This window comes from Gorilla gorilla, chromosome 9 (assembly GCF_029281585.2).
Source record: "Gorilla gorilla gorilla isolate KB3781 chromosome 9, NHGRI_mGorGor1-v2.1_pri, whole genome shotgun sequence".
NCBI classification, from domain to species: Eukaryota; Metazoa; Chordata; class Mammalia; order Primates; family Hominidae; genus Gorilla; species Gorilla gorilla.
Genome location: NC_073233.2, coordinates 76113631 through 76136938, shown reverse-complemented (window position 1 = coordinate 76136938; position 23308 = coordinate 76113631). Strand labels below are relative to the sequence as shown.

The following is a 23308-nucleotide window of genomic DNA, read 5'->3' as shown; positions in this document are numbered from 1 at the left end:
CTGTTTCACCTGATAGGGTTGCTGAGCTAGCGAATCCCGAGTCCTGCATGTTAGGGGAACCAGTAGAAACCGAATGCGTGTGTTCTGACACCTGTGTTTCTACCTTGTGCCACCTTTATAGGAATGCTTGGTCAGCACATCTCTAATGGCACTCGGCTTGCTTCTCAGGCCTTGCGCAAAAGGCCCATTCAGTGAAGGGTCATTCTGCTTCCTAGTCTGTACTTTTCTACCCTGTTCTCAGGTAACTTTTTTTTCCCCTTCTGCATCTGTTTGGTTTTCTTCCCTGACTCAACGACTGATTTTCCTGAAAGTAGAAGCTCTCACGCGCCCTCTAGTGTTCCCTGGACATGACCAGTATTCCAGCACCACGAACAGTGCCTGGTAGCTCTGGGAGGTTCTTCATAAGTTTGTTGAACTGAGTGGATTCTAGGTCGGCCCGATGAATCGTTTTGCCTGTCTGATTTGTATAACGGGGTTGAAATGTCTGATACATTTTAATGGTCTCTGATGAGTATTTTTATTTTCGAGGCAATGTTTATGTTGCATCATATGGAGAAATAGATATTTTTAGTAAGAAAACCAGTCTGATTTTAGGAAGCTGGAGCTTTCCTCACTGAGAAGTAAAAGGGGGCTTGATCCTTCAGCCAGTGAGCCAGTGGCACCATAGGAAACCCCCCTTCACTTTCCCCCTTGGAAAGGAAACAAAACCAGACGTCATTCAGGGTCCTGGAGGGTTTAAAGGAAATATTTGTTTGGTGCATATAAATAAGTACCAGGAGGGCTTTTGACCCAAAAAAGGTATTTTTTGTTTGTTTGTTTGTTTTTGAGACAGGGTCTTGTAGCCTCCCAGGCTGGAGAGCAGTGGCATAATCCCAGTTCACTGCAGCCTTAGTCTCCTGGGCCCAAGCAATCGTCTCGCCTTGGCCTCCCAAAGTGCTGGGATTATAGGATGAGCTGCCATGTCTGGTCTTGTTTTTACATTTACAATTTTGATTTATTTTTCCCTGATCATCCCATCTCAAGTCCATTCTCATATTAGTCTCTCCCCTAACATCCTGTTTGTTTTTCTTACAGCTCGCATCAGATTGATAACCACATACTTACTTACATCTCTTCCCATAGTATGCTCTGAGCATGACTGCTCTATGCAGTCAGGAACGATGTCTATTTTGCTCTAGAGTTTTACTCTTCAAATATGGGGCACAGTGGTTTTTTTGTTTGTTTGGAGACAGAGTCTCGCTCTGTTGCCCAGGCTGGAGTGCAGTGGCGCGATCTTGGCTCATTGCAACCTCCACCTCCCAGGTCCCGGTTCATGCAATTCTCCTGCCTCAGCCTCCCGAGTAGCTGGGATTACAGCCACGTGCCACCACGCCTAGCTAACTTTTGTATTTTTAGTAGAGACGGGGTTTCACCATGTTGGCCAGGCTGGTCTTGAACTCCTGACCTCATGACCCTCCCGCCTCAGCCTCCTAAAGTGCTGGGATTACAGGCGTGAGCCACCGTGCCTGGCTTGGGCGAAGTGTGTTTAAAAATTTGTTTGGGGCCAGGCGTGATGGCTCACGCCTGTAACCTCAGCACTTTGGGAGGCCGAGACGGGTGAATCATGTGGTCAGGAGTTCAAGACCATCCTGGCCAACATGGTGAAATGCTGTCTCTACTGAAAATACAAAAATTAGCTGGGCATGGTGGTGGGCACCTATAATTCCTGCTACTCGGGAGGCTGAGACAGAGAATTCCTTGAACCCGGGAGGCGGAGGTTGCAGTGAGCAGAGATCGTGCCACTGCACTCCAGCCTGGGCAATAGAGCGAGACAGCATCTAGAAAAATAAAAAATTTGTTTGGGTCATTATTCTGTGTTGTTTTTTGTTTTTGTTTTTGTTTTTGAGATGGAGTCTCACTCTGTTGCCCAAGCTGGAGTGCCGTGGCACGATCTTGGTTCACCACAACCTCTGCCTCCTGGGTTCAAGCGATTCTCCTGCCTCAGCCTCCCGAGTAGCTGGGACTACGGGCAGGTGCCACCATGCTTGGCTAATTTTTGTATTTTTAGTAGAAATGGATTTTCACTATGTTCGCCAGGCTGGTCTCGAATTCTTGACCTCGTGATCCGCCCACCTCGGCCTCCCAAAGTGCTGGGATTACAGGCGTAAGCCACCGTGCCCGGCCTGTGTTGCTTTTTTGTGTGATATTAACAGTACACAGTCTCTCAGCCTGGACTTGGCTTCAGTTTTTTTTCTAATTCTCTGAGTTTTGTTCCATTTGTAAAATGGGGATGATAGTATTGAGTGTGTGTTAAAGGGCAGTGATGTGTGTATCTTCTTTTATAGGGTGTGAAAATAATCTGTTTGACCAGGTACACCACAAACTAAACTGTGTTGTAAGAAGCTCTGTAGTCCAGTCTGTGGTCCCTCTGAATGTTTAGGATGGGAGATGTAGCTTGGCATGATTTTTTTTTTTTTTTTTTTGAAACGGAGTCTCGCTCTGTCGCCGAGGCTGGAGTGCAGTGGCACAGTCTCGGCTCACTGCAAGCTCCGCCTCCCAGGTTCACACCATTCTCCTGCCTCAGCCGCCACCATGCCCGGCTAATTTTTTGTATTTGTAGTAGAGACGGGGTTTCACTGTGTTAGCCAGGATGGTCTCGATCTCCTGACCTCGTGATCTGCCCGCCTCAGCCTCCCAGAGTGCTGGGATTACAGACGTGAGCCACTGTGCCCTGCTGCTTGGCATGATTTTTAATCATGCGTGTTGTAGCCAGAAGTTAACGTTCCTTCTCTTTGGGAACTGTAGGGAAAGCAGAACTGGTGCTCAGCCTTGTGTCATAATTATTCTTTTGCACATTTGTTCTTTTTTAAATGGGTGAGGTGATGAGATTTTTTTTTTTCATGTGTGAGTTATGGTGGGGAATAGAAGGGAAATTTCTACTTGATTAAAATTTTGTGAAGAATGTTTCTGGCCTGCTTTGCTTTTGCCTTAGTTACTTGGAAGGGGAGACCTTAATTTGTTAGCAGTTTGTGCTCATTTAAAATATCTTGTACCAAACCTAGGGAGGCCTTCTTTTCATTGTACTGATGGGGCGTCGGTGAAGTTAAATAACTCGTCTGCTCACACTGCTGGGGTAAGGATGAAGCTAGGGTGGGACAGGTGCTTTGACTGCAGAGCCATATCCTTAATCCCTGTGCGGGCTGCCTCTGCAAAGCCCACCAGCTGGCAAACTCAAAGTGGCCTCTAACGTCCAGCCCAAGAACCACCTTTTGGAAGCTTTTCCTCACACTTGTCCTTGCCCAGTAAAAATCTTTGATGTACTTCTTGTAACTTCTGACAGAAACTGTGGGCTGTAAAGGCTGTACTTACAGTCATTTGACATTAGGTGGCATCTGTTTCTAGAAACGTGAATGGCTGAGTCCTAGAGAAAACAGTAACAAAGAAAGCGTCCTTGATTTTATTTCTAGGCACTGCTAGGTAAGCAGATGGATCAAATGTGGAGAGATGGGGGAAGCAGGCATTTTTTGTTTTCTTCTGGAAGTTTTTTTGAGGATTTTCCCTCAACAACCCCATCAGTGAAAACCTTTGTTTTAAAATAACTACTGAGACGAAGACATGAAGTCTTTCTTACATGACATCCCTCGTCGTAAATACGTATTGAATGTGATATTTAAGAATGAAGCAGTATTTTCTGTGATAAGGCAATTAGGAGTTTCTTACATGTCTGGCTGTAGATCAGTAGCCAAATAAGTAAGTCTAAGAATTGCGAATGTCTGGCCGGGCGCGGTGGCTCACGCCTGTAATCCCAGCGCTTTGGGAAGCCGAGGTGGGTGGATTTCGAGGTCAGGAGATTGAGACCATCCTGGCTAACACGATGAAACCCTGTCTGTACTAAAAATACAAAAAGTTAGCTAATCGTGGTGGCGGGTGCCTGTAGTCCCAGGTACTCAGGAGGCTGAGGCGAATGGCTTGAACCCGGGAGGTGGAGCTTGCAGTGAGCTGAGATCATGCCACTGCACTCCAGCCTGGTGGACAGAGCGAGACTCCGTCTGAAGGAAAAAAAAAAAAAAAAAAAGAATTGCGAATGTCTGATCACAAACTTACCAGTAGTGGATAGTTTGCTCCTTAAAATGTTTTGCTCAATGAGGAATTCTAATAGTTTCAGTTTTTATTGTAAGTTTTAATATAAATAGAAAAATGTTCAATTACAATGCTATTCAGGAAGATCATGGTTATCTGGCCTAGCACAGTGTGTGAGTAATCAGAGGTGTAATTAAGAGGCTGTCTCTATTTTCAAAATCTATATAACTCAGTAGCTGTATTTTATACCTTCAGTTGAAGGATAGTGTATGATTTAAGCTTTTTATTTATTTATGTTTTTAAAGGTGAGGTCTCACTCTGTCACCCAGGCTGGAGTGCAGTGGCATGATCATAGCTCACTGCAGCCTCTACCTCCTGGACTCCCGTGATCCTTCAGCCTCAGCCTCCTGAGTAGCAGGGACTGAAGTTGCGCAGCAGCACAACTGGCTACTTTTTTTTTTTTGGTAGAGATGAGGGTCTCACTTTGTTGCCCAGTCTTTAAAAACTTGTTTTAAATACACTGTTTTAAAAGTTGTTTAAAATCTTTTTTCCCGTGACATGTTGGAATTTTATGTATTTTTGGAGTGTGGTAACTGTAAAGCGTTTCTACTTTGATTTTTCATAGTCTCTGTTATGTGGTCGCTGTAACAAATTCCATAAACTTAGCGGCTTAAAACAATAGAAATGGGCTGGGCACCGGTGGCTCACACCTGTAATCCCAGCACTTTGGGAGGCCAAGGTGGGCGGATCACTTGAGGTCAGGAGTTCGAGACCATCCTGGCCAACATGGCGAAACCCCATCTCTACTAAAAATACAAAAATTAGCCTGGTGTGGCAGCAGGTGCCTATAATCCCAGCTACTCAGGAGGCTGAGGCAGGAGAAATTGCTGGAATCTGGGAGGTGGAGGTTACAGTGAGCTGAGATCGCACCACTGCCTCCAGCCTAGGCAACACATGAGACTCCGTGTCAAAAAAAAAAAAAAAAAAAAAAAACCGGAAATTTATTCTCTCACGGTTTTCGAGGCCAGAAGTTCAACATCAGTTTCACTGGGCCAAAGTCAAGGCGTTGGCAGGGCTGTGGAGGGAAGCTGCTCTTTGCTTCTTCCAGCCTCTGGTGGGATGCAGCATTCCCTCACCTGTGGCCACATCACTCCAGTCTGCTTCACCTTCCATACTTTGTGAGGTGTCAAATCTCCCTCTGCCTCTTATAAAGTCATTTGAGTGGCATTTAAGGCTTACCCGATAATTTAGGATAATCTCTTTTATCTCAAAATTTTTTATAACATCTTCAAAGACCATTTTCCTTATAAGGTAGCATTCACAGGCTCCAGCGATTAGGAACCGATGTCTTTGGGGGCCGTTTTCCACCATACTACAGTCTGCTTTAGAGCTGTTAGCTCAGCAAGTTTAGTCTTTTTCAAAACTTAGTGATGGTGTCTGTGGCCATTGTTTTATTCTGAAAGGGCAGTGGGTGAAGCATTCTACCTTGGTGGTAGGTAAACTGCTCAGCTTCAGACGCTATTCCCTTGGTGGCCTGAGTGAGGGCATTACCACCTGAGGGTACTTGGGAAAGCTGTTGAATTGGGTGAAGCAAAATGCATACAAGCTTGACCCTATGAAAGCTAGAGAAGGAAAGTAGGAATGATAATATCATGGACATTTGTAATTATTTTACGAGTATAGAGACGTATTCTTTGCTATGGAGTTGATGGTTCTAGATACCTGATTAGCATTTGAATTAGCGTGACAGCTGTAATTTTAAAGTAAAGGCTCTGCCTTAGGTAGAAGCATAATTGTGAATTCAGGGAAATGAAAACCCCGAGGCCTTTCTCTTTTCATAATACTAACACCGCGTTGAACTACTCTGACAAGTCACCTAGCTTCTCAGGTGAGACAACAATGTTTATAGGAGCAAGTTTTAAGGTTACAGGTATGAACGTGAATTCATGGTAGTTTTCTAACAAATTAGCAACTGAGAAATTGCCCTGTCAAGCAGTGTTATGGTGTTATGATGGAATATTGGTCACAAATGCTTCTGATAGCTTTGCAGGGCTTCTTTTATTGGCCTCATCGCTGGGATTGATACCATAGGATTCCGTGGAGCCTTAGTTATTGCAATATTGATTGCAGACGGCTTTGGAATAGCCATTGATAAAGACCGATTTGGAATTCTTTGATGTCAAGTCCTTTTGTGATTTCACATTTAGGAGAAAACTAAAAACCGATTCTGCTTATGTGTAGCAGTTGGTTTGAGAATAGAAAGGGAAGGTGATATGAATGGACCTGTGTCTGGTCTTGTGCTGGATTCTAATGATATGAAAGTGTATGGGGCCGGGTGCAGTGCCTCACGCCTGTAATCCCAGCACTTTGGGAGGCCGAGGCAGGCAGATCACGAGGTCAGGAGTTCGAGACCAGCCTGACCAACATGGCGAAACCTCGTCTCTCCTAAAAATACAAAAATTAGCTGGGTGTGATGGCACACCCCTGTAATCCCAGCTACTCAGGAGGCTGAGGCAGGAGAATCCCTTGAACCCAGGAGGTGGAGGTTGCAGTGAGCTGAGATCGTGCCACTGCACTACAGCCTGGGTGACAGAGCAAGACTCCGTCTAAAAAGAAAAAGTTTAGCATAGAATTACCATATGACCCGGCAATTCTACTTCTGGGTATATCGTCAAAAGAATTAAAGCGGGTACTCAAACAGGTATTTTGTACACCCACGTTCACAGCAGGATTATTCGGCCAAAACATGGAAATAAAGCCGGGTGCAGTGGCTTATGCCTGTAATCCCAGTACTTTGGGAGGCCGAGGTGGGCAAATCACGAGGTCAAGAGTTCAAGACCAGCCCAACCAACATGGTGAAACCCCGTGTCTACTAAAAATACAAAAATTAGCCGGGCATAGTGGTGCGCGCCTGTAATCCCAGCTACTCAGGAGGCTGAGGCAGGAGAATCGCTTGAACCCGGGAGGCAGGGGTTGCAGTGAGCTGAGATTGAGCCACTGCACTCCAGCCTGGGCAACAGAGTGAGAGTTTGTCTCAAAAAAAAAAAGAAAAAAAGTGTGTCTTAGCTAGTAGGGAAGGCAGGTGTTACCAGATAATTACACAGAGTAGTGAGTATGGTTGTAATAAGCACCATGCTGAGAAACGTTAAGGGTTAAAATGTATAACAAGGAAATCTATATAGCTGGAGAAGTGGGGTTGGGCAGGGACTGAGGAGCAGTTTGGCAGCACCCCAAGTGCAAAGGCCCTGTGGTGGGAAGCTGCCAAGCTGTTTCCCTTTCCTTTGTGTAAGTATCTTTAATATTTTGTTACAAAAGTCACACGTTTATTTTGAAAAGTTGAACATGTAGCAGGTAAATATTGCTTGTGATGTCATTCTCCATTGTAATCTCTGTTACTGTTAACCAGTGGTGTACTGGATTGTTTTCTTACCAAATTATAACTAAATCACTTGAAAAATGTTTTCTTTGCCTTTCTAAATAAAGATTTATGAAAGTCCTCTAACAGGCTAGAACCTGCTTTTTATTATTTCTTTGAGACAGAGTCTTGCTCTATCACCTAGGCTAGAGTGCAGTGGTGCAATCTCCTGGACTCAAGCCATACTCCCACCTCAGCCTCCTGAGTACCTGGGACTACAAGCACGCACCACCACACCCGACTAATTTTTTTTTTTTTTTTTTTTTTTTTGGTAGAGACTGGGGTCTGACCATGTTGCCCAGGCTGGTCTTGAACTCCTGGGCTCAAGGAATCCACCTGCTTCGGCCTCCCTAAGTGTTGGGATTACAGGCGTGAGCCACCACACCCAGCCAGAACCTACTTTTTAAAAATGTGTATTGACTTTTCTTTTTCAACCACTTGGGGATTGTTTCCCTGCCACTGGATAATTTCTCTAAGATAAACTGTTTGCAGACAAGTTCAGCATGTCAGCTGGCTAGAGGGTTCTCGGTAATGTCACAGGAATTATGTTAAAATTCTTTCTAGTCATTCAGAATCAGTGTTTTAACTTTTCTGACAGATTTTTTTTAATCTTAATTTGTTTTTAGGATATTAAGCAAAAAATGCCTGTGTTTAAGTAAAAATGGATTGGAATCAGAGTTCTCAAATTGGACACAATTTCTCAAAAGTCACTCAACAATTTATAATCTCATAAAGAGCCTGGAAAGAGAAGGGCATTGACATTTGTTGAGGGGCCATCACTGGCATAGAACAGGCATGGTTATGTGAACTTAGCCCATTTTCTATGAATCAGTGCTGCTTTCTTTTGAAATGTGTTAAAGTATTAAGGTTTTCGGTTTTTTTCTGATTATAAGTAAATAGGTTCACTGTAAACGTTTGGGGAAAAAATGTTGTTGAAAGTTATCCTTCCCCCCAGCAACGGTAGCACTGGTGATTTGGAATGCATTGTGGTGGTGCTGGTGGTGGTGGGTGTCGCGCTTCTCACCTTAGTGGCATCATGTTATGATTAGGAGTTTCCGCTTTAAATACAACTGGAAATCATTCTTGAAATATTTTCCCCTTTAAATACATTTCTTATTTTAGCAGTTTTCCGGTATGTTTTATCTTGATCATAAATTCTCCCCTCACCCCCCACCTCCTTATTTATGTTTGATACCAGAATCTGTAGTAAGTGCTTCTTTTCCCATGTGTCGATCCAGTGAAACCACATAAGGTGACTCTTCCTGTTGATTTCAGTGCTGGGTAAATCCCTTGGGGAAGTGATGCTGCCCATCTTGGAGCAGAATCCCAATTGCATTTTCTCAGAGCCTGATTGCATCATTTCTGTGAATACTCACGAAAGTAGAAGGCACAAAGCCTTGCACAGTAGTCCTCAGGAATTCCACCTCGTTTTCCTACTCAGATCGTCTGTATTACTCCCATCCAGAGATTTAACCAATCTATTAGTTAAAAAAAAATTTTTTTAACACAGATCCTGTAAGCGCTCTGAAGGCTTGCCTTCTCAAATTAACTAACCTATTCCCATCACCTCCCACTCCATAATTTTAATTTACATTTGTCTTTTCTGGCCTGTGAGTCAATCTCTCTCTCTCTCGTTCCTTATATTTGCCCTCTGCCATCTGTTTCTTAAAGCAAAGCCCCGTCTTCCTCACAAGTGCATGTTTTAAGACATTGTGTCCATTTAGAAGTTCTCTGTTGTTTCTGAGCAAGGCTCACAGATCAGCAATAGCCCATCCTTTCCATGAGTTTAGACTCATAAAATAAAAGTATTTGCTTTGTGGGCACCTATAGTCCTTGCCTGAGTTGGTAACTCCCTCCGCGGAGTGGTCCCTGTCATGCTTGGCTCTGCTTCTCACTTGTTGCTCCTTTTGTGATCCTGTGCTGCTTCTCCTCCTCTTGACCTATACGTGTTAAAGTGCCCCCCGACACCCAGTCCTTGGATTTCATTGATCTGCACTGAGTCCTAGGTTTCATCTGATTCCATGGCTTGAAATGCCATTAATACTTTGATTTTATTTGAAGATAAAAATACCAGATTTTTATCTTTAGCTTGGAGCTGGACTCCAGACCCTGGTATCCAGCTGCCAACTCCAGTTGGATCTGTAGTGGGCATCTCAAAAGTGACTAAAACCAAAAAAGACCCCCAAAAAGGAAGAAAAAATGACTAAAACCAAATTCCCACACCGCAGTCCTTGTGAAAGCCAATCTTCCTATAGTCTTTGTCACATCCCTAAATATTAATTCCATTCTTCATTTGCAGGTATATTTGAGTCCTCTTTCTCCTACACCCGCATTCAGTCTGTCAGCAGTTCCCGACTATCAGCAGAACCTTCAGAAAAGATCTCGAAGCCAACCACTTCTTGCCACCTCTGCTGCTGCAGCCACTAGTTCTCCTCTGGCTAGCAGTAGTCAGTTAGTAAATAGACTACTACTAATAATAATGTCTCCCTGCATTCTCTTGTCCTAGAAATTATTAGTAGCTTCATTAGAACTGCTTTTTTAAAGTACCATGTAGCAAGCTGCCAGCATGGTCCTTTAAAACTGTGGGTTGGATCATGTCACTCCTCTGCTTTCCCTCTCACTGGGAGTAAAGGCCCAAGTCTCAGCAGTGGCTTTGAAGCCCTTCTTCCCTGTGGCAGCCTCTCTGACCTCATCCTCCCACTCTTCCTCCATATTTGCCCCAGCCACACCAGCCTCTGGGCCTTGTGTTTGCCCTTCCCTTTGTCTACTGCATGCTTCTTGCCTGATGCCTGGCTGTCCCTTCACATCCCTTGCTCTCTTAGAAAACAGCCACTATCACCCTCCTTCTCCACCTGAAACACTCCCTGCCACCATAAATGGCTTATTCCCCCAAAAAGGTGCCGACATTCATTCGTTAATTTATTATTTCCTAGTGCTTTTTTCCATTAGAATATAAGCACAGATGAGGGCAGAAGCCTTATTTTGTTCCATGCTGTATCCTCAGTGCCTGCAACAGTGTCTGGAATATAGTGGATGTCTAATTTTCCTGACATTTTTATATTGGGGAATCAGAACAGGATTTGTAACTAAAAAAAACAAAACAAAACAAAAAAAAACACACAATTACTTTTGCACCAAGCTAATACACCATTTAAGAAGTGGTCAGTAATGGCCGGGCGTGGTGGCTCACACCTGTAATCGCAGCACTATGGGAGGCCAAGGCGGGCAGATCACAAGGTCAGGAGATTGAGACCAGCCTGGCTAACACGGTGAAACCCCATCTTTACTAGAAATACAAAAAATCAGCCGGGCGTGATGGCGTGCATCTGCAGTTCCAGCTACTCAGGAGGTTGAGGCAGGAGAATGGCTTGAACCCGGGAGGCAGAGGTTGCAGTGAGCCAAGATCGTGCCACTGCACTCCAGCCTGGGCAACAGAGCGAGACTCCGTCTCAAAAAAAAAAAGAAGCAGTCAGTACTTTCTTGAAATGTTTTTCCTAACAATTTGGGACAAAATTGAGGCAATTTTTACTTCTAAATGTAGTCAGTGGCTAATTAGCTCAGAGTGTGTCAGCCAAACCATGACCATGGGGACATTTCCACGTGAGCCAGCTATGTTTCATGGGAGTCTGCACCCTTGTGTGTTTGGTGGGAGGGGGCACCTCTGTGGTAGCTATGAAGCATTTAGGCTTTGCTAGCCGCCCTGTCTTGTCTTGTCTTGTCTTGTCTTGTCTTGTCTTTTTTCCTTTCCTTTCCTTTCCTTTCGTCTTCTTTCCTCTTCTTTTCTCTTCTTTTCTTTTCACAGTCTTGCTGTGTCGCCCAGGCTGGATGGAGTGCAGTGGCACAATCTTGGCTCAGTGCAACCTCTGCCTCCTGGGTTGAAGCTATTCTCCTGCTTCAGCCTCCCAAGTAGCTGGGATTACAGGCACGTGACACCACGCCTGGCTAATTTTTGTATTTTTAGCAGGGATGGGGTTTCACCTTGTTGTCCAGGCTGGTCTTGAACTCCTGACCTCAGGTGATCTGCCCACCTTGGCCTCCCAAAGTGCTGGGATGTTTTCAACACCTATTTGTCTATACTCTACTACAGTATCGACGTGTGTTAGCTTTTTAAAATCCCATCGCTACCTTTAATGTGTAAGCGTGTGGTCTTAGAGGAAAGATCATGCCAGCAAGAACAGATTCCACACTTAGGAGGGCAGAACAAATGATGACCTGATCATTAGTAGAATATATATTCATTTTGAGCTGAAAATTTTTTTAAATAGCCCCCAAATTATTGATAGCTTCATTAGAATTGTTTTTACAAATGTTTCATTTATCAGTTTAAGAAAGATCTTTTGATAGCTTTTATCATATGGACCTGTGGAGAATCTCTCTCTGCTAGGCTACATCCAGACATGTGCAGTGCATTCATACTAGTGAAATTTAGCCATGTTCTGTGATTGACAGAAGTACCTGTTAGATTAAATTACCTTGAGTTCAAATAATATCAGTTGACCACAATATAAATGAGATCTGAGGGCACAGATTTTTTCCAGTTTGGATCATTAACCCACATTTAGTTTAAATTATGTACACATTAGAGTGGATCTCAGTCTGTGTTCCATGAATTGAACCAAAGTTTGCTATTACTAAAGTGATTTGTTGGTGAATTTTCCTAATTCTCAGAAAAATGTTTGGTTGATATTATAATTTCCTTAATTTTTTATTCCATAATTTTTCTTAAAATTTTGTATCTATTCTTTGCCCTAACATGATAAAATGAATGAATGAGTAAATTAGAGCGATTGCTCTTACACTGGAGCTTGCATCACCTGGAGGTCTTACTACAACACGGATTGCTGGGCCTCATCCCCAAATTTTCTGCTTTCTCTCAAGTAGACATCTTGGTTGGGACTTAAAGACTTTCCATGGCCGGGCATGGTGGCTCACGCCTGTAATTCCAGCACTTTGGGAGGCCGAGACAGGCAGATCATGAGGTCAGGAGATCGAGACTATCGTGGCCAACATGGTGAAACCCCGTGTCTACTAAAATAGCAAAAAAAATTAGCCAGGTGTGGTGGTGCACACCTGTAGTCCTAGCTACTCGGGAGGCTGAGGCAGGAGAATCGCTTGAACCGAGGAAGCAGAGGTTGTAATGAGCCGAGTTTGGTCCACTGCACTCTAACTTGGGGACAGTGCGAGACTCCGTCTCAAAAAAAAAAAAAAAAGACTCTCCATGGATAACCTTTCTATTCCATATATTTTATTTCTATTTCATATAATTATGCTTTATGTCTTATTTTTGAGGTATATTAGGACTCCTGAGAAGCCTAAAAGTACATTGTTCCATGATTATCCGTAAGTTGTGTGTTAAACACAGGCATTCTACAGATGATTTCCTAAAGGACCAAAAGCACTTTTCCTGGTCCTGGTTCTTTTTCTCTGGAGGGTCAAGGACTAGGGAGTAAACCAGAAAGTATAATGGCAAGCAGTAGGGAAGTTAGTGGTGGTAGCAGCTGTGATTCGTGCCTTGTTTCTGTCTGTGCAGGAGCTTCTCTCACCCCCTTAAACACCATGGACATTTTGAGAAAGGAGAGGATTTGAAGAGGTCAGGAAGTATCTTTAATTTACAGTTTTTTTAATGCAGAAATATAGTTTCTATGATGCAGTTTAGAAAACAACCTATTTATTTCATCAGTTGAGTGCCTCTAGGATGTACTGTGTGCTATAATAGATACACAAGGGCCAGAGATAAGAAAAATAGATTCTCAACCTTAGGAACTCTCAATTAAGGAAGCAGACACTTAGACAATATAGTCACATAAGGGCTTTCACTTAAGTTTTATAGCATAAGTATATAACTAGATTTGGCAGTGAAGGTCAAGGAACACTTCCTAGAGGATGTGAACACTGAACTAGGACTTAAGGAATTAGGCAAAGAGATGGTGTTATAACATTCCAGGCAGACAGAGGAGAAAGGCGAGAGGCAGCCATGGTGCATTGCCCTTCCCCACACCCCCAGGAAAAAAATTCATTTTATTTTATTTTATTTTAGACAGGGTCTTGCTCTGTCACTCAGGCTGGAGTCCAGTGATGCAGTCTTGGCTTACTTCACCCTCTGTCTCCTGGGCTCAAGCGATCCTCCTCCTTCAGCCTCCTGAGTAGCTGGCATTACAGGCGCATACCACCACACCTAGCTAATTTTTGTGTTTTTGGTAGAGACGGGGTTTCACCACGTTGGCGAGGCTGGTCTCAAACTCCTGGATTCAAGTGATCTGCCCACCTGGGCCTCCCAAAGTGTTGGGATTACAGGCATGAGCCACCACACCTGGCCAAAAATTCATTTTATTTAATGACCAAGTATACACACATTTACACATATATAACTAAAACAAAACTTACTATGTGGGATGCATTGTGAAATATTCTGCTCTGTGTTCTTTCATTTAAAAAAAAATTACTGGTCACAACATAGTAAAAAAAATGTTGCAAACCATTAATATGTTACAACCCATAATTGCCCTAGAGCACTATCAATGCTGAGCTATAATTTTAGGGAAAGTTACAGTCTTGCTCCTTAGAATTAGCCCATGGTAGTATTCTGTGTATTCAGAGGAAAATAAAATTAACATAATCTTGTTACCATGTATCCACCCTGAACATGGTAGGTGCTTTCTGTGTGCTTAAATCACCTACCTTCCCAGGCCCTGGAGATAAGAGTGTGACTTGCAGCTATGTAACAGGACCCTGGATCTATCTGTGCTGTATGTTTTATAGAAACAACTTTTTTAGGTACATTATTTCATGTGATCCTCACCACAACCCTGTGAGGTGGATGGGGAAAATATGATCAGCTTCACTTCTGGATAATGGAAGTTAAGGTTCAGAGAGGTTAAGTGACTTTGTCAGTTACCAGCTGCCTAGTAAGAGACAGAGGTGGGATAGGAGAGGGCTATTTTCTCTAAACCACATAGCTTCTGAGAGTATAATCTAACTTGAAATATAAAATACATTTATATAAATTTACCACTTCATCATTTTCTTTTTTTTCACTCTGTCACCCAGGCTGCAGTGTAATGGCATGGTCATGGCTCACTGTGTCCGCAATTTCCTGGGCTGCAGCCATCCTCCCACTTCAGCCTCCTGAGTGTGGCTACAGGTGCATACCACCATCCTTGGCTAATTTTTTAATTTTTATTTTTAGTAGCAATGAGGTCTTGCTCTGTTGCCCAGGCTGGTCTCGAACTCCTGGCCTCAAGCAGTCCTCTTGCCTTGGTCTCCCAAAGGGCTAGGATTATAGGCATAAGCCACCACCTGGCCCATTTGCTTGTTGTTAATGCAGCTTTTTATAGGATACAACAAAAAACCTAATTCTAAATTTATCATGCCAAGTTTATGCATCTGTACCAATGAAAGCTTATAGCCACAGAACATCTGTTTTTCAGAAAGTGCTGTTTCTTTGGCTCTTGTCTTAAAGGAACATAAGTAATATGAAAGACCCTAGGGGTCAAGGAAATTGAAGAAAACTGAGGAAGGGATATAAAATGGAACGTAGTCATGGATTTTAGTCCCTTTAAGCTTTTACTTTTGTGAGATGGCTCAATGATGGAGAGCTTTAATGCAGATGAACCTTGAAGCTTTTAAAGATCTAAGTCTTGACGAGGTTATTGAAATTCAAATCTTCAATGCATTGTGATAGTAGGCTATAATTTTTGAACACTTGGCCGGGCACAATGGCTCATGCCTGTAATCGTAGCACTTTGGGAGGCAGAGGTGGGAGGATCGCTTGTGGCCAGGAGTTCAAGACTGGCCTGGCCAACATGGTGAAACTCTGTCTCTACTAAAAAATACAAAAATTAGGTGGGCATGGTGGTGCACACCTCTAATTCCAGCTACTTGGGAGGCTGAGGCATGAGAATAGCTTGAACCTGGGAGGCGGAGGTTGCAGTGAGCGAAGATCGTGGACACTGCACTCCAGCCTGGGTGAGGGAGCGATACTCTGTCTCAAAAAAAAACAAAAAACAAAAAAACTTGGTACTTGATGCTCTCCCGAAGTGCTAGGATTTGAATGCCACAATTCATATTGTTTTATGTTTTTATCTATTACTGTTCCATGGGTTTCTTTAAATGAAGTCCATTTTAGAGTCCATAGGCAAAACTGCTGGGGATCCAAGATCCAAGGCTCCCAATGGACCACCCATTGCTCTTTTTCTCAAGATTTCTTTGTACTTTATACCTCAAAAGTACACTGCTCTTACTGAGTGTGGTGGCTCATGCTGGTAATCCTAACACTTTGGGAGGCTGAGGTGGAGGATTGCTTGAGCCTAGGACTTTGAGGCCACAGTGAGCCATCATCACACCACTGCACTCCAACCTGGGTGACAGAGCAAGACCCTGTCTCTTTAAAAAAAAAAAAAAAAAAAGTATACTGCTCTTGAATTCTATGCCTTTTCTCCTAAGTGTAAGATATATGATCATTAATGAGAGGTTTTAATGTTAAATTTGGTAAAATTTAATAATTGAAAAATCCTTAATTTATAACTGATGTAGAATAGCTAGAAGACTGTTTAGTGAAACCTATGAGAAAAATCAAAAGGCATGTTAAAAGTTAAATACTATAATCGAATTTAAATAGTAAGGGAACCAGAAAAAAAATTCATGTTAGAAAACAATTGTAAAGTTGTCTTTAGCATTGATCAGATTTTTTTTTTTTTGCCATTCCTCTAAGCATACTGCTCACATGCACATCTTACCCTCCAGTGAACTCATACAGATACTCCTGTAACATGAAAGAGACCTGAGATCAAGTAAAAATTCATGTTTTGTGTTTGTGTTGAGTATCATTAAAGGTATGTCCAGGCATGTATTTTTGTGAATACTTCAAAGTAATTTATCATTTGTACTTTTCTATGTGTTTGTGGAAAGGAAATTGACCTGCGTCTGGTGTAGTTGAGAATTTGTTGGGCAGCAGTGCTGGGTTCTACTCGTGAGACTGCTGCAGGTGGATCATGTGGTTTTAGGCATGTGGCCTCAGTTTCATTTGCAAATTGAAGGAGTTACACTGATGATCTTAAGGCATCTTTGGCTCTGAAGTTCTCTGTTTTTGCCCTTTATCATAGGGCCTTTTTAGTCTGACTTGTACTAACGCATAATTCGATAATGAGGTGGTATCATGGACATCCTTTTTCTCATTCCATTAGTAGTGAGTGTGATGTATAATATCCTCATTTCCAAAGGTCATTATAAATTACAAGCATCCCCCACTATTCAGATCAATCGGTTCCCAAATTCAGATAGTAAGAGATACATTTACATTACCGAATACAGTAGCTTCTCAGTTTTGTTGCCATTGTGAAGGAATGATAAGGTGGTAGACATTTCCAGATGGGCACTACTTTGATATCTGAATATTGGTTTCTTAAATATCTAGAACAGTGAATTGAAACTAAACAACAAAGAGATATGAAGTCCTTTACTTTCCTTACTCTTGTCCCTCTGCTAAATTTTGTTTGTGGTGATGAGTAGCCAGCATAACAGTTAGGAGTCTCTTACTGTGATGGACAAAGCTTAGTACAGATGCCTTTTCCTGAGCTTGCCTTGGAACAAAGAGATAAATAACTTGTAGTTTACTCACCCAGTTCAGAGCATTACCAAAACATGTAGTTTGAGCAGATAGACGATAAAGCTCTACTAGATATCAGTATAACAAGGAGCAAAGATGGTTCTTACTGTTTACTGAAAGAAATATTTGTTGAGCACCTGCTGTTTGTCAGTACTGTTCTAAACACAAGCAAGGAACAAGTCAGAATGAGTCCCTGCCTTCTGTAGTTTACATTCTGGTCAGTCTGGGGGCACTGTATTCCTGAGCAGGCATCATATGATTGGGGAGAGCCAAGATTGTCTTTAAAGAGTGGAGACATCAGTTATTAAAGTATAGTCATGCATTGCTTAATGACAGGGATACCACACATTCTGAGAAATGTGAGTTTAGGTGATTTTGTCATCGTGCAGATATCATAGAGTGCACTCATAGAGTGTGTCTCAGGGACACATTCTAGAAATGTGAGGTTAGGTGGTTTTGTTGTCATGCAGTTGTCATAGAGTGTACTTACACAAACCTAGGTAGTCTAGCCTACTACACACCTGGGCCATTGCTCCTAGGCTACTAACCTGTGCAGCTTGTTACTGTACTGACTACTGTAGTCACTGGTAACACAATGTTGTTTGTTATCTAAACATATATAAACATAAAGATACAGTAAAAATACAGAATAAAAGATTTTAAAATGGTACACCTGTGAAGGGCACTTCCCATGAATGGAACTTGCAGGATTTGAAGTTGCTCTGGATGAGTCAGTGAGTGAGTGGTGAATAATTGCGTAGACCTAGTACATGTATACTACTGTAGACTTTATTAACACCATACACTTAGGCTACACTAAATTTATTTTGAAATGTTTCTTCAATAATTAACCTTAGCTTGTTGTAACTGTTTTACTTTATAAAGTTTTTTTTTCTAAAAACTTTTTGACTCTTTTATGGTAATACTTGGCTTAAAATACAAACACATATAGCTATACAAAAATATATTCTGGCCACATACAGTGGCTCAGCCTGTAATCCCAGCACTTTGGGAGGCCAAGGCAGGTGGATCACTTGAGGTTGGGAGTTCGAGACCAGCCTAGCCAACATGGTAAAACCCTGTCTCTACTAAAAATACAAAAATTAGCTAGGTGTGGTGGTGCACGCCTGTAATCCCACCTACTCAGGAGACTGAGGCAGGAGAATCATTTGAACCTGGGAGGTGGAGGTTGCAATGAGAAGAGATGGCACCACTGCACTCTAGCCGGGGCGACAGAGCAAGGCCCTGTCTCAAATAAATGAATGTATATTCTTTCTTAGCCAGGCACAGTGGCTCATGACTGTAATCCCAGCACTTTTGGAGGCCAAGGTGGAGGGATTGCTTGAGGCCAGGAGTTTGAGACCAGTCTGGGCAACATAGTGAGACCTCGTCTCTACAAAAAAAAAAAAAAAAAAGTTTTAAAATTAACTGGATGTGGTGGCTCCTGCCTCTAGTCCCAGCTACTTGGGAGGCTGAGTGGGAGGATTGGTTGAGCCCTGGAATTTGAGGTTGCAGTGAGCCATAATCACACCACTGCACTCCAGCCTGGGCCATAGAGTGAGACTGTCTCAAAACACAGACAAAAAGACACAAAAATATATTATTATTTTCTTTTCTTTTTTGGAAGACAGGGTTGCTCTGTCACCCAGGCTGGAGTGCAGTGTTGCAATCATAGCTTCACTGCAGGCTTGACCTCCCATCTCAGCCTCTCAAGTAGCTGGAACCACAGGCTCATGCCACTATGCCTGGCTCACTTTTTTATTTTCTGTAGAGGCAGGGTCTTGCCATGTTGCCCAGGCTGGTCTCAACTTCTGCGCTCAAGCAGTCTGCCTGCCATGGCCTCCCAAAGTGCTGGGATTACAGGCATGAGCCACTGTACCCAGCTATATTCTTTTTAAAATATCTTTATTCTATAACCTTTTCCTACTTTTATTTTTTTAACTTTTTTATTAAAAACTGAGACACAGGTCACACACATTAGCTTCAGCCCACACAGGGTCAGGATTATCCATATCACTGTCTTCTCCCTCTGCATCTTGTCCCACTGGAGCGTCTTCAGGGGCAGTAGCATGCATGGAGCTGTCATCTCCTGTGATAACAGTGCCTTCCTCTGGAATATCTCTTGAATAACCTGCCTGGGGCTGTTTTATAGTTAACTTAAAAAAAAGCAGAAGGAATATACTCTAAATAACAGTAAAAAGTATAATATAGTAAATACTAGGCAATATGAATTTTATGAAGTGTATGTCCAGCTCTGTTATAATCTTATGGAACCACCATTGTTTATGTGGTCTGTCATTGACCAAAACATCATTATACTGTGAATGACTGTCCTTTTAATATTATATATCTTTCTCAAGGGTCTGTTTAGCATGATCTTTCATGTATTTATCTCCCCATTTTGTTTTGTTTTTCATATTTTGTTTCTGTTAGGAGAGAACATTGAAAGTATTCTCTAAGCTATTTGAAGAGAGTGACTAAATGCACCTGGGTCAGGCTGTCTGTGGGTATGAAGTGGTTGGGAGAATCCAAGAACATGGTGGTGAATGGCAGGAGAAATGGAGGCAAGTTGTCTAATGACCATCAGCAGAATCAATCAAAATTACAGCACACGGGGAAGGACACCCTGAAGGCTGGCAAAAATGCAGTCGAGAGGAGGTCGAACAGATGTATGTACACACTTAAACCTTCAATGTTCTGATTGTGATATGGGGTAGTAATTCTTTCCAGTTTGTAATGTGTATTCTGTTTTCTTTTGTCTTAAATAATTTTTTGCATTATCATAATTAACAATATAGTCTTTTTACTCTCAAAGTTGTGTCAATTTTTATTCTCATCAAACTATATAAAACTCAAGTTTAATGCTTCATATAATTATTTTAATCATGCTTTTCTGTCTGTTACTTTATATTTTGTAGAATTTACCTGAATGGTTGATATGTCTTATTAAATTTTTAAAATTTTAATTGAACTTCTTACAGGTTAACCTGTATTTTTTTAATAGATGTAAGTATAGGTATGTACTTCTTTGCTAATTTCCACAAATGTTTCATGGAATAATATGAATAATGACGCCAACTGTAATTTACATAAGTAGAATGGAGGATAGATAGAACTGACTGCTTTAGGGCAGCCTCACAAATCATAGCAATTTATTCTATTTATACAGGGTAGACAGTTGTTCATCCTGACAGTGAAACACTGCTGATAAGTTACTTTATTTCCTCTATACCTCTTGATGGGAAAGAGGCTGCTTTTTGAGAGTTCAGGAAGTTGTAGATGAGGTGCGTATTTCATAGTTCCTCTAAAAGTAGTAAAATGACTGAGGACAAGTGTGTACCTAACTAGGCAGCTATATGTCCAAACGTATGTCATGTTAAAGAGGACAGCTTTTCTTCTTTTTCTAACGTGAATCTAGCCACTTTTGAATATCCTTAATTCAGATTGGCATTGGCCTGTTTCCAGGGATTTGGATTAGCCTGAGATTTTCTGTAGTTTCAGATTGTACAAGTTCTGATTGATTTCCTTCTTACCTTTTAGGGTTTATGCGATTCATTGGGCCCAGGCTACCCTTAACCTTTCCATTTCAGATCAGGTCACTGTTGCTATAGAAAACCAGACAGAATTCCTGCTTGGGACAAGAGTAGGAAGAGGCAAGACTGAATGAGTGGTCCTCTGCATGGACACCACTCACTCCTGAGGCTGCTGGCAGCATGTACCCTCGTCCTGCCTCACTCCTTAGCAGCTAGTGTGAACGTGAAGAATTGAGAAATATAGTGATCACATCAGTGTGTATTCATTCTGGTCAGTAAACTAGGCATATCTTAAGTTTTTTAGGAAATCGCTGTTGGCCTCCTTTTGTGTATCATAGTGCAAAACAGTTTTAATTAGTTGAATTGTTATAGATACACAAGAATTTAGAAAATGCGTCTGGGCGTGGCAGCTCACACCTGTAATCCCGGCACTTTGGGAGTCCAAGGCGAATGGATCTGCTTAAGTCCAGGAGTTTGAGACCAGCCTGGGCAACATGGTGAAACCCTGTGTCTACAAAAACTACCGTGTCTACCAAAAAATTAGCCAATCATGGTGTTGCATGCCTGTGGTTCCAACTACTTTGAGAGGCTGTGGTTGGAAAGATCACTTGAGCCCAGGAGTTAGAGGTTGCAGTGAGCCGAGATCACACCACTGCACTCCAGCATGGGCAAAAAAAAATGAGACTCTTGTTTAAAGAAAAAAAAAAGAGTTTAGAAATGGCCATGACGGGCCGGGCGTGGTGGCTCACGCCTGTAATCCCAGCACTTTGGGAGGCTGAGGTGGGTGGATCATGAGGTCAGGAGATCGAGACCATCCTGGCTAATACGGTCAAACCCCGCCTCTACTAAAAATACAAAAAATCAGCTGGGCGTGGTGGCGGGTGCCTGTAGTCCCAACTACTCGTGAGGCTGAGGCGGGAGAATGGTGTGAACCCGGGAGGCAGAGCTTGCAGTGAGCCGAGATTGCGTCACTGCACTCCAGCCTGGGCGACAGAGCGAGACTGCATCTCAAAAAAAAAAAGAAGAAAAAGGAAAATGGCCATTACGTTGGTTACACTTTACCAAGCATAGATAAATATAGAGGGCTAGGTTGGGAAAACCCAGTGTGTGAAGATGACATAGCCTTACATTGAATGTTATTGGGCCAGAACGGTGCAGAAAGAGAGCCAGCGATGAGAAATGGGAGAGCACAGAGCAGTGCCCCATCTCAGATACAATCAGTGACATTCATAGCAGCAGAGCCTTAAGATACAGGAAAGAAAAACTGACAAAATTGAAGGGAAAAATCGACAATTCAGCAATAATTTGGAGACTTTGATACGCCACTTTTAATAATGGATAGAACAGCTTAAGACTATAAACCAATGAGGCCTAACAGACATCTATAGAACCTCATCAGAATACGCATTCATCTCAAGTGCAAGTGCAGCATTCCAGGATAGACCATATGCTAGACTGTATCACAAGCTTCCATAAACTTCAAAGGATTGAAATCATAAAAGGTATGTTCTGTGACCCCAATGGAGGAAAATTAGAAATTAACAAGGAAATTTGGGAATTTCACAAATACATAGAAATGAAATAACACACTTCTAAATAATCAGTGGGTCAAAGAAGAAATCAAAAAGCAGAAAACATTTTGAAGTGAATGAAAAGAAAGATAAAACATACGAAAACTTACAGGATGCAGCCAAAGCAGTGGTTTAGAGGGAAATTTATACTTGTAAATGCCTGCGTGAAAAAAAGAAGACTGGGCGTGGTGGCTCACGCCTATAATCCCAGCAGTTTGGGAGGCTGAGGCAGGAGGATGGCTTGAGCTCAGGAGTTCAAGACCAGCCTGGACAATATGGCGAGACCCCACTTTTACAAAAAAATACAAAAATTAACCAGGTTTGATGATGCATGCCTGTGGTCCCAGCTACTAGGGAGGCTGAGGCAGGATGATTCCTTGAGCCCAGGAATTCGAGGCTGCGGTGAGCTGTGATCATGCCACTGCACTCCAGGCTGGGTGGCAAAGCAAGACCCTGTCTTCAAAAAAATAAAAAAGGGAGTTGTATCATATGTGAATTGTATTTCAATAAAGCTATTATGCTGTTACAAAAAATTTAACCATGTTGATAGCTTTTCACATACCTACATGCAACTAATTTGATTGCAAAATCATATGTCTACCCTTGGCAGGAACTTACATTTAAGTATTTGTTCTGTGAAAGAGTGGATGAAAAGGTTAAACTTTACTCTGTGTTTCATTCTTCCCCATTTTGGTTTTGAGAACCTGAAAGTTACATTGCTGTTGTCCTCCATAAATGATGTGCTGATTCCATGGAAGGACTGTCAGTGGCATATACATCAAACTTAATCAGCTCTGATGAAACTTCTTACAAACTTGGCCTTCATTTCCTTCTTTACATTGCTTTTCTTCCACAGTTAAACCCAGTTATTTCAGTTATATATTTCAGTCTGTATTTTTATCCATTCGTTCATAATTGCTTCAAACAGAGGTCAGTAGAAATAGGTCTGTCATTCTCTCTCCACTTCTTTCCCCACTTCTACTGCCCAGCTCTGGAATTGTGGGCAAGTTTCTTTTTGTCTGGGCCTCAGTTGCCTGCAAAGTGGGGATAATAATCATTCACCTGCCCTAAAGCAGGAAGCTGAACTTCATGAGATTCCTTTTGATACTTGAGATCTGGAGTTCTG

General features: G+C 42.3%; 1 protein-coding gene across 7 annotated transcripts in view; it reads left to right on the top strand.

Annotated features, from left to right (window-relative positions):
• KMT5B (lysine methyltransferase 5B) overlaps positions 1 to 23308 on the top strand; it is a 58741-nt gene that overhangs the window by 3949 nt on the left and 31484 nt on the right. For 5 of the 7 annotated variants that reach the window (XM_019037279.3, XM_019037277.3, XM_031015981.3 and 2 more), the window contains exon 2: positions 19512 to 19747. The exons of the other annotated variants lie outside the window; for them this stretch is intronic. In XM_019037279.3, the coding sequence (XP_018892824.1) occupies positions 19588 to 19747 (160 nt within the window). In that variant the 5' untranslated portion in view covers positions 19512 to 19587. The remainder of the gene's footprint in view (positions 1 to 19511; positions 19748 to 23308) is intronic. 7 annotated transcript variants of the gene reach the window in all.